Source organism: Lissotriton vulgaris, chromosome 4_1 (assembly GCF_964263255.1).
Source record: "Lissotriton vulgaris chromosome 4_1, aLisVul1.2, whole genome shotgun sequence".
NCBI lineage: Eukaryota > Metazoa > Chordata > Amphibia > Caudata > Salamandridae > Lissotriton > Lissotriton vulgaris.
In genome coordinates, this window is record NC_141691.1 from 773,361,703 (window position 1) to 773,374,046 (window position 12,344).

General features: G+C 42.1%; 1 protein-coding gene across 1 annotated transcript in view; it reads left to right on the plus strand.

Moving 5' to 3' along the window:
• The window catches only part of KIF13A (kinesin family member 13A), a 762,232-nt gene that overhangs the window by 651,807 nt on the left and 98,081 nt on the right, over positions 1–12,344 (plus strand). The window contains exons 34-37 of the mRNA XM_086965110.1: positions 3,196–3,273; positions 4,753–4,800; positions 6,240–6,354; positions 11,444–11,586. Coding sequence (XP_086821236.1) covers positions 3,196–3,273; positions 4,753–4,800; positions 6,240–6,354; positions 11,444–11,586 — 384 coding nt within the window. The remainder of the gene's footprint in view (positions 1–3,195; positions 3,274–4,752; positions 4,801–6,239; positions 6,355–11,443; positions 11,587–12,344) is intronic.

Genomic DNA, 12,344 nt, shown 5'->3' on the forward strand with positions numbered 1-12,344 from the left:
TCGCCAAGTCCGACACATAGATGTTAAATAGTGTCGGACTTAGCAATGATCCCTGAGGTACTCCGCAAGGCAATGTAAAAGTGGGTTAGTAGAATGTGCCCAGTTTAACAGATTGTGAGTGGTTGGCAAGGAAAGAGGCCAAATGATCCTTAGCCCGATGGTTGACCCCCAAGGCGGGAGACACGGTCGATCAAGATGGAATGATCGACCGTGTCAAATGCCACAGATAGGTCCAATAATTTGAGGACCGCCGCTCCACCTTGGTCTAGTATTATCCTGATTTCATCTGCTGCTTTTATTAATGCAGTTTCGGTACTGTGACCCTGCCTAAACCCAAACTGGGTGTCATCCAGTAGGTGATGTTGGTTGACATATTCCGAGAGCTGATGGTTCATTAGGGATTCAAAGATCTTGGCCGGGAAAGGGAGGCAAGCTATAGGTCTGTAGTTTGATAGCTGCACGGGGTCCAGAGAGGGTTTTTTTCATAGAGGCTTAATCACTGCTCTTTTCCTGTATGGAACATGGAATTGCAGATGTCTTTGAGAGATAAGGTAATTGCGTCAGGGAGACGATTTAATACCGAAGGTGGACAGGGGTCTTGAGGGGAACCTAATCTAATAGTCGACACATATCTACTGATGGTTTCTGCCGTGGCAGGGGCGAAGAGGGAAAAGGATGGAGTGAAGAAGTAGGTGTTGACCATGGGGAAGGTCCCTCTGTTTGGGGTAAGGAGGAAAAGGACGAGAATATATTGATGACCTTGGTGGCAAAGTGATCGGCTAAGGAGTCGCATAGCTGTTGAGATGGCTCTATTGAGGGGGCTGCTGGGGGCATAGAAAGAGTGGTAACAACTTGAAACAATTTTTTTGAAGAGTTTTGGGCAGACTCGATTTTAGATTGAAAAAACGCACTTTTGTGAAAGATTATAGAACGCTTGTAGATGGCTAAAGCGTCTTTATAGCATTGTCTGTCCTGAATACTATAATGTTTGCGCCACCGTCGCTCCAGGCATCATACATTCAGCTCCTAGTGAATGCCATTGCTAGTGGAGCACCCATGCCCGGTACTTGGGCAGGAGCAGAAAACTTCCCATTTTTTAAAAAGGGGATCGCACTTTAACAGGGAATTATAGGCCCATAAGCCTTATCGATTGTATACAAAAAGTATCGGCAAGGTTGGTACTAAGTAGGATTCAGACCTGGATGGAGGAATGCAACATCTTGTCTCACCTCCAGGTGGGGTTTCGGTCATTTACTAGTACCATCGACCAGGTGTTCAGGTTTATTCTTATTTATTGGCGTACCGTAGTTCTAGGGGGAGGCACTATTTACGCAGCCTTCGTCGACCTTAAGTCTGCCTTCGACCTCGTTCCCCGAATTAAGATGTGGCGCACTTTTTTGAAGCTAGGTGTGCCATTAGATATTCTGGCACTTCTGGTCAAGCTACATGCCGCTAACTACGCGCAGGTGAGATGGGATGCGCAGGGAAGTATCACCAAAAACTTTCCTGTAGAGAAGGGGGGTAGAAAGGGGTGCGTTTTAGCACCCACCCTCTTCTCTTTATATATAAATGGGGTGGTGAACTATTTTGAGAACTTCCCAGCTGATGCGCCGTCATTAGCCGTGCATAGGATCCCGTTACTCATGTTTGCAGACGACACCCTCATCCTCATGAATTAATTGTTAATGTGGACAAAACAAAATATATGGTCTTGCACAAACACAAGATGATTGTGGGTAGAGTTGAAATGAAGGGAGGTACACTGGAACAAACTGACATTTTTTCCTATCTAGGGGTAACCATTTATAAAAAATTAAGCTGGAAGCCCCAAATAGAATTGCTCACAGTCAAGCACGCCCAATTGTCAGGTGCATTGCAAAAGGAGCAGAGATCCTCATATACTAAACCTATTGCTCCTGTATTACAAATCTATCACACCAAAGTTGGCGCCTCGATCCTATATGGGGCCGAGCTGTCGGGATATGCCAACTTGGACTCTTTGGTGTTAGCACAAAACAAATTCCTGCGGTCCTTAATTGGCCTCCCACAGTCCACCCCGTTATTACCCATTTTCTCCGATCTGGGCTGTCATTCCATTAGGGACGTGGCACATTATAGGCCAGTAGCATACTGGAGAAGGCATGGGTGACCCCTGAGCTTTCACACTATGCCCTGGCTTTAAAAGACGTAAAAGAGGCTGACGTCACGAACAAAATTCCATGGTTAAGGTGTGTTAGAACTACACTCTGTGAGATGGAGATGAGCCGCCTATGGACTTCCCCCGCTGATACTGTCTTTCCAACCAAAACCGAGCTTAAGGTAGCATATTAGAATTTGATAACAATGAGGCGATCAGCAGTTCTTACTGTACCTTCTTTGTCAAGAGCCTTCCTTGATTTTAAGCACAAAGTAAAGTACGAATGCTATTGGGATCTAATCACCATGCCCAAAGATAGGAAACTGTATCTACCAATGCATTTATCAATAAATGGTGTAGCTCGAACAGCAGTAATTGCCCACATTGCCCGAATTCGATTGAATCAGCGATACACATTTTATTTGCCTGCCCAGCCTTTAGTAAACCCAGGTTAAGATGGTTGAAACCCCTATGTTTGAACTTGGGGACCCTGTCCAGCAGCGAGGCATTTTGGATTCTCAATACATCTATGGAAGAGTCCACTGTGATCTCTGTTGGAAAGTTTCTGGGATGGGTGTGGGTAATTCGCTGGAAAGAAAGGAGCCCAAGGTAGATGCTCCGGTTTTGTATTAGCATTACGCACTTTATAGCATAGATATTGCATGTCAAGAAAGCAGCAGTTTTGTAACATGAAACCACGATAGCTGGTATCCCAAGCATTAGCTTTGGCAGGGCATTTTTAGAGTTTTTAATATATAACTGTATAACTTCGTAATTTTAGAGTGGTTGTTCCAATATTAGATGAATTATTTAAATAGGTAAATTGGAAATATTTTGTCTTCATTTCTATGTGTATTTTGTATCAACTTTTGTGATTTTTTAAATCGAAACAAAGTTTATGAACTGAACTGATAACATTGTTTCATTGAGGACTGGATCATTATTTGCAATTTGTGTGTTACCAGGTATAAAGTAAGTTTCTGTAAAATAGAATCAAACTCTACTGCTATCTGCATACTCGCTATTTAAAATGGAATGTATTGTCATCCCTTTTCCAGGCTGTCACTGTCAAAGAAGCTTTGTCCGCCAAGGTCCGACATATAAGAAGAAGCATCAGCACTCCAAATGTCCAACACGTAAGCCAGTTTTAAACACTAGTGAAAGACTTTGACTTGTATGTAAATATTAATTATGATTGTTTCATAGGGAAGAACATGGTTTCACTGACTGCAATTTTGCCCTTCTTGCTGCTTATTGGCATCATGCCTAGGTTTTCTGGCCACGTTCTGACCCCTGTCATAGTTTATCATAGGTGCCCAACATTCTCAAAGCGATGAAACGTCCCAGTCACCTTTGCCCAAATTGTCACTTCTACTCTGCCCTTTACTCGTCCCAATCCTCCAGGAGAGTTACAGTATTTATCTACTTTCAAATTTTCAGGATGAGAAAAAGATAGAGTATGATGGTTCTGTTGAATTAGACGATGATTCATAGACTACAATAGTTGAATAAATTGAGTTTACATCCTAACTAGTATTAAGGCTGTGATGAAGAGTTTGCGGACAATGTTACATTATAAATGCAGGTACAAGGGTCAGCTGACAACATGATGTGCTGTGTTCTGTAACCTCTGATTGATAAAGTGTTTAGATCTTTTTTTAGTACATGTGGTATTATAGCTCTTCAATGTCTGATACTTCTGTGGTACAAAATTGTGTTTGAACTAGAGGGATTACTGAACGTTGACTAATCACGATAGGCGTGAATGATTGAATGATCTTATGTACGTATGATTGTGATGTACTGAATTCCCAAGGGGAAGTTTTTTGACTTGATAGTCTGGCATGGTGAAATGTCCCCTTGGTCTTGGGACCCCATTCTTCTTGCTTCAGTTCTTCTGATAGCAGCAGCCTTTCTGTTATTCATCATCATAGTTGGCAGATTTTGAGAGCAAGCCATTGCCTTAAACGCAAAGAATTATGTGCTCTAATTTTGAAAGATCTACAAGACATCACTGGCATTGTAGTACCTCTGATGGCACTGCAGAAATTGCAGGCTGGATGCCCGATATGAAATGGAGATCCAAGAGATGTATGAAGAAGATTGTGCTGTGGTGGCTCCTAACCTCCAAGGAAGCACTCCTTGCGAGAGGGGGATGGGCTTGACCCTCCAGGGGGCTGGAATGGTGCAATTGGTACCATAGGCAATGGTCTGAGCTGGACTTCGAAGCAATAGCTTAGACAAAGTTGGCAGAGAGAAGGAATACAGTGCTCACTTGTGTGTGGTGTTAGACTTTTTTGCCATGGATTTCAATCATTTACTGTCTGGGAACACTCCTGATCCTTCCACCATACTTGCCTCTAGATTCTAGAAGAAAAAACATTTTTTTGAACTTCAGGCTATCTACTACCCCTGAATCTCTGACCTTACGTTGTATAGTGGGCTAAATGTAATTTTGTCATGCACAGCACCTTGAGCACCCTTGGAGGGGGGGCATTGTGAAGTATGAAGAGAGAGTTGCTGGTTTTACCAGTTTAAATCTTCCATTTCATTTTTGGAAAACTAAAGTAAGATTTTTTAATCTCTACCTCGGTCTTTCCTTTTGTGCTTTCAAGGTATCCTCCAGTCGATTAGATCTTTCCGGCTGTGAAGATGATGAAAAGGTATGGATTTTACTATTAACTTACTTTCTTATTTGTACCATGTTTGTTACTTTTATGATGGAGAACTGATAAAACTTTTTATATAAGTTAAACATTACTCCAGAAAATTGACCTGCTACAAAATCTTGACATAAAAACCTAGTCCAAACGAACTGTGCTAAAAACAAAGATAGATAATATGATGTCACATTATTTGTGCAATAGATATTTTGCACCCTGGAAAAAGCAACTGCATTGTGAACCCATTAGCAAGCAAGTTGCTTTGTATATACATACATAGCTAGCAATAAATTAAAATTGATTTGAGGCTAAAAGTGCCTCAACAATTTTATTAATGTTTAAAACACTGAAGGATGTAGTTTTGTATTTGAGAGAGCACTTGTAGCTGGGCTGTTCACAGCATTAATTATTTACCCTATGCAAATATTTGTTGAATGTGTGTTAGTTTTCTGGAAAACTGTTTCTGGTGATATATTGATCACTTGCGTTGACAGACCTTCACCAAACCTTCAGCCAATCACTCCACTGTGAGGCACTTTTTACCCATTTCTCTTCTGCCATTTCCATCCGTATTCCTTGAAAGGCCTTAAACTGCTTTCACTATATTTGGGATATCTCGGTAGTTCAAGAGACGATATCTTCTTCCACTACCAGTTGAATCTTATAAAAATGTTGTCTTCAACGTTGACTGCAGTCTGTCTTTTTCCAAACAGTTCGATCACAGACTGTTTCATTCTTTCTTTCTTTTGAGAATGTTGAGGAAAATCTTTCCCCTGCTCTCAATCTTAACTAAGGGGGTTTACTCTCTCATTTGCTGCCAAGCTGACAGAAATGCTCTGTACCTAGGCCTCTTAATGTCCACAAGTTATATGAAAAACTGCCACTTGCTCTGTCCTGAAAGTTCCCTAATCATCTTACAGCTCAGCTGCTCTAATCCAGTTTCATTGGCTCTGAATCAAAATGTGTGCTCAGTTTAAATCTTTTTGCATGGTTCAAAGTGCAATTTTCAGCTCCGGACTCCTCCTAAAGCACAGATTCCAAATCTGCAAACCTTCTCACTGTCTGAGTTCGTTCATGGTCAGTTTGGTTGGGGTTCTTTGCATAAAGAAATATAGACTAGAAGGTCACTCTCTGTCTTACTTTGCACCAGTGCTTCCTAACGCCATCATGTTCCTCCCATTCACTGATTATTATATCAAGAAAAAGCTAAGAAGCGTATGAGCCCTTCTTTTTAGCTCTAGGACACCCTTGGGGGTAATAACTGCGCCTTACGAAATTATTAACATATAACAGAGACAAAAACACACAATGGGTACCTATCTCGGAAATAATTTTAATAACTACAACATGTTTATGAAAAAGTGTTTGCCATGTAAATGTTTACTGCCCTAAATCCCTAATACTTACCTAATGCTGTGGAATGTCATTGTGTTTCGCAGGGTTGGTCAGAAGGCCATCTTGAGATGTCTGACTGTTCCTCCAGTTATCAGGATGTATCTTGCTATGGCACCTTACCCAGGGAGTCACCGAGAAGGAATAAAGACAGCGGCGGTGGTGAGATGCATTTCCCATCATCATTGTTAATCTGTTCCTGTATACTCATTTTATCTTTCCTGGGTTTAGGTTTGATGCTCATCCAAATCATTCGATTTAACCATAACCCAGGGGAGAATACATGTCTTGGGGCTGCCTGAGGCAGTCTTTGATTCTATTGTTTTTGATTGATATGAAACAAGTAGATCTCTTCAGCTTGTGCTTCTAGTTGAGCTTGGTGCAGCACCAACATATCAGTTTGTGGACAGGCTAGTCTGTCCCTCCTATTCAAAGGGATAATATTTTATGATATGCACTGAAAGAAAAGTGGCATCAAATCAGTATATTTCAACAGCGAGTTTCAGTAGAAACAGAAACTGATTGAGGTTCCATTTAGTCATTTTTTAGTTTATCTTTTTATGATTTGTTTCACATATTACCCACAACGGTTGACCGTTACTACTTATTTCCCATCTCCCTTCAGGAGAGGAGTAATTTCATCTGTCGCTGCTGATATGCATGCTGCACAACATAACCAGGTCAAACTCCACACAGTGGAAGAACAGGACGGCTTCCTATTTGAAGCCCTGTCTAAGACTGAGCTTGTGGTCCACTACTACCTCATGCTCGAGGACATGCTCAAGTTGACCAACAACTTTAAGGAGTCAGTGAAATCCAGAGTAGTTACTTCCCATCTATTGAAAAAGGACAAGCGCATCCCAGACAGTCTGGCTTATATTTGTGGACAAATTCTCTGTAGCTTCTTAGTTGTTTACACTGCCTGCAAGGGGGCTTCTGCATAGGTCACAGGAAATGCTCCTCAGTCAGACAAGGTGTCTACACAAATTGATACTGCAGGGTAGTGCTTGGGGTGGCCACACGCTGGCACAATGCCAATTCACTGTGCTCCTTTTCCAGATATGTCAGGGTCCACTGGGAGAAGATGGGGGATCTGGTAAAACAAATATCTGAAGCCCATCAAAAAAGTGCAAAAGCATTGGTTGCTGAGGAGAAAGCCATCAGCACTGCCAATACCTAATGCACCATCATTGCGGCAGAAATGGCTGCAAGGGATATTAATATCAGCATCCTTTTCTACAGGCATGCCTGGCTTAGGGTGTCAGGGTTAAGACCTGAGGTGCAACAGCACCTTTTAAATGTCCCTTTTGACGATGAGCATCTATTAGGCTCCTATGTCGAGTATATGCTCAACAGAATCCAAAAGTGCACTGACTTCGAAGTATCAATTTTCGCCCTACAATCCTCTCAAATCTGCTTTGCAGAAGCAGCAAACCAGGAGAGGTGCCAAACTGGTGGGTTCCAGTCAGAAAACCCATACCATCAGCACCTACTGTCCGTTGAGGACACATAGCAATCTAATACCTTCCAGGGAGGGGCCTTTATGGGAAATGGGTAGGGAAAAGGCAGATGTGGCCCACAAAGGGTTTCTGAGCTGTAAAACAGTGACACCCCCTTTCCCCCCACTACATCACACTTATCATCAGAAGACTGAGGGTCTACTTGGTACAGTGGGAAAACATCACCAGAGAACATTGAGTATTCTCCATTATACAGGAAGATTGTTGCCTTGAATATCACACACCACTTCCCAACATCCCACTCCTCTGTGATGTATTGAGTTACAAATATTTTTAGCTTCTTTCAGAAGAGGTTCAGTTGCTTTTACAAAAGGTGCAATAGAGCCAGTACTTGCACACCAGAGTGGTGAGTAGATGTATTCCCTGTACCTTTTAATCCCCAAAGAGGATGACTTACTCCAACCACTGAACAGGTTCATCCTCTCCAAACACTTTCACTTGATCACCCCAAGATGACTTCATGTGAGCACTGGATCTGAAAAACTTGCACTGCCATATCCCGATCCACTCAGCACATCATCAGTACCTTCAGTTGTGATAAGTGGACAAGACACCCATTTCAAGGTGTTACCCTTCGGAGTCACTGCAGCTCCAAGGGCTTTTACAGTGAGCTTAGTGGTGTTAGCAGCCCACGTGCGCAGAAACCCCATACACGTTTTCCATACTTAGTTGATTGATCAGGAGCGGTATCAAACAACAATGCCTAGCACACAATCAAAAAGCAGTGTCTCTACTTCACAGTCTAGGATTCAAAATCACACCTTCAGCCCTAGCAAGTTCAGTCTTTCCTCGGCTCAGGCCTAGATGCAACAATAGGCAAAGCATACCGATATGACCGGAGGGTGATGGCATTCCAACAGCTGCTGGCTTTTTTTCAGACACACCATCCAATTACAGATAGAACTGACAGGAATGGTGGCATCATGCATAGCATTTGTACCTTGTGCTAGGTTACACCTGTGCCTACTACAGGAAAGCCTCATCACAAGCAGAAGGACATTGGATCTAGTGTTAATGACCAGGGTCCAGCACTCTCCGATTTGGTGGAGCAGAAATAATCTTTTGCTCGTGAAGCCATTTATACACCTCCCTTCGGCAATTGATCATCACTACTGATGCGTTTCTCATGACATGGTGGGGGGCTCACTGATAATTGTCCAAGGCATTGGGTCCTCTAAGCACCACATAAGCTACCTAGAGATTCAAGCCATCAGACTAGCCTTGAAAGTGTTCCTTGCGCTTTTGTGGGGAAACTGTACTATTATAGACGTACTGAAAGGAAATTCTTGGGCGTAGTAATGGAGTTTTGGGCTCAAGACTTGAGCGTGGTTCTTTTGGGTTTGTGGCATTGGGTTGGTTTGGTAAAGTAGAACAAAGGGTACACTTCTAATGTTGGGTGCTGCTAAGTTGTTGATGGCTCTTTATTGGAAATTAATGGGTGCACCAGATATTGCACATTGGTTTCATGATGTGTCAACTTGTGGCAATGGAAAAGCACGTGACTTGCCAGGAAAATGAATACAATTTTGGAAGATATGAAGTTCACTGTTGGATTATTGTAAGCATCTGGAAAAAGCATGCTCATCTTCTTTAGGACTAGTAGCCCTGCAGCTCTCTGACTTGCATGCATTGTAATACTAATAGACCTACAGTTAGAGCTCGTTGTAATGACCGTTGTTCATAATGAACAAAATGGGTGTAGATGAACAGATTATGGCGATCTGTAATGTTGTCCTGCTCGCTCTGTGCTGTGCTTGGGAGGGTGGGGTAGGCAGTTTGGCGAAGGGGAATACTTCCTTCGCAAAACATTTATGGATACAGAGCAGTGTTGTGTCAATGTGAGAGTGAAAAACTCACTGAAAATATCTTATCCTAAATTAAGAGCAGTATCTGGCCAGATAAAATCCTCCCCACTGATGTCTGGTCTTGAGTTCAGGCAACGTATTTAACGTAGTCAGTGTCACAATTCAGTCATGGCTTCTTGCCGACATCTCACATCTATAATGTTAAAATGTCAGTGAAATATGCTCTGCTGGTGGCCAATAAACAGTAAAAGATGGAAGTATTGCACATGAAAGGGGCAGTTTCTGACATGTATTGCATTAGATGGACGTTTGCTTTGTTCTACTAGAGAAAGTGTTGCTTGGTCTAATCCCTTAGACAGGCAAATGTCACAAATAACAATGCTGAAAACTTGGAAATGCTGTAGATCTGAACAGGTTTTAGAGTTGTAGCGTTAGCATTGTTTCATACCTTTTCCATCATGTTTTTGAAGTGATTACTGAAGAGAGTGGATAGGTTTTTACTTAGGTCATAAACCATATGATCCCCACTGTTTGAGATCAAGAGAATGTGAGGCAAATATAGGCTGGTCTCGTCTGTGTCCTCTCTAACCAGAGTTTGTACTACCAACAGAACAGACTAGACCAGTTTGTCAAGACCATTAAGGGTCCTCTCCCAGGCCCTTTTTGTCCCACTCTTTAGTGAAGCCTGTAAGTCTGCTATACTCACTCATATTTAAGAACCAGGAATTCATACAAAAGTCTATGGCAAGGCTTCATATAGTATCTTGGGTGTCATGCGCCCTCATCGGCTCGCCACACTCACCAGAGGATACACTAGTGAATTCCCTGTATTGCCATGGGATACGTATTGGTGTAGTGCTGTGTAGTATCCAATGTACGGGTACAAAAATATCTGTCACTTTCCCAGGTAATTCTCAGTCCTTTGTTGCTGTGAGGGCATAAGAGATGGTTAGAATGTCTTTTGTGATGCTTGGTGTGCCAATTACCCCTGTATCCTCTGTCAACATTTTTCAAGCCTTTCTAGGGCCCTGTCTGGGGGTCCAGGTTTTCATCTTGACCAGGATCCCTATTGCCAAACCGCAAGTTCTAAACACCCTCATCTAGCACACATACTCCTATTACCCACTAATGAATGTCAACTGAGAAATGGTAGCTCTTTTCAGCACTTTGTTGGTGATCCTGTAGTACATAAACACAGTTAGTTTAAAATAAATACATACAGGTTAAACAGATGTGACCGGATATAAAAACATGCATATTTTAGAATTTTGCCTCTGCACTCATCAAGCCTGTGGGAAACCAGTGCAAATCATTTTGGGTGTGTGGTTCATATTTTGTACAAAAAGGGAGTGTTGCATCCATTCATCTCGTCTTACCCTAAACTAATTAGAAGAGACCTACTGCCCATAATAGGTTAGCGAAGATCTTTAAGGTGATATATCTATCCAAGGATGATTAACTTGGTAACGGTGACTTTCCCCATCCTTGACAGTGGCTGACTGTTCCAGGACTGAATTGCTCTCGGTCCTGTTAGCAGCTATGAACTTTGAATCAGAGACGTAAATCTGAATCCCAAGGTACATCAACAATGTCACTGCCCAACATAATGGTGATGGAGCTATACCTTAGTTCAGTATAGTGAAAATATTTAGGTAGAACGCAGCAAAAACACAAGGGACTGGCCTTTTGAAAGTGATTAATGATTGATGTATAGCCAAGACCAGTTTAAGCATTAGTATAATATGATGACATCCTGCATCATTTGCTTTACGTGACTGTTGGTAAACATTGATCCTTGTTTTTTCCAACAACTTATTGAATCGCTGAACTATTATTTTTCAGCTGCTGAAACTAAACCAGCTGGTGCATTGTGGGCTGCTTGAATTTCATGTTGGACTGATGATCTGTGGTTTGTTTGGATTTTAGGTTGTGTCCCAGAGAGCCCCCATGCAAGTCCATTCAAAGCATTCTCTCCCCAGCAACCAAAGTTTTTCAAGCCTTTACTGCCTGTGAAGGAGGAGCACAAGAAGAAGATCCCAATTGAAACTCAGCCTCTGCTAAGTCAAGAGGTAAGACCTTGTGTTTTCTTCAGAGATCAACAGAGCTGCACACGTGTTTCTGTTTTGAGTGCTGGGCCATACTCCACACCCTATCTTGTCTGATTCTGCCATCCAGATATTGCTTAGTCCTTATGTGACACTAGCAGACCCAAATAGGTGTTCTATGCAGATTTACAGTTTGATCATGTTTATCGTGTTTGGTAAGTATAAAGGTTTTAATATCACCTGCAGTAAAATTCCCTGAAGCTAGCACATAACCGTTTTAGCTTTTGTCAGTGATAAAAGAATTGTCCTTTCTTGGGTGATGCTTTTGACATATTTGAGGTTATTTCCGTTTTTCAGTTGCTTGTATTCTTTATTTCTTAAGTAAATTGTGTTTTTCATGGGGCTGGTTTGTCCTATCTGTAAATTATGGAGATTCACACAAATATGAAGACATGGGTTGGTTTCTCATGTAAGAGAGCAGCACTGTGCCCCAGCACCATTTGTCGTGCTCCATCACCCCATCCCCCCCCTCCCTCTTCCCCACTTGTGCCCCACCTCTACAGCTGTTGGCGTTTGCTCAGGTCAGGTGCAACACTGGGAGAAAAATAAACACTCCATTAATACATTTTAATATGTCCAACTGCTCTTCACTGCAAAGCAGCAATTCTTTAAAGCACATAGGTGTATATGTGTGTGTCTGTTTATCGGTCTCTGTAAAGTCGCATTTAAACATTTTAATCAAGCAAGATATATCTCAATCCAGTCAGCGCTCTTTAGTGGCT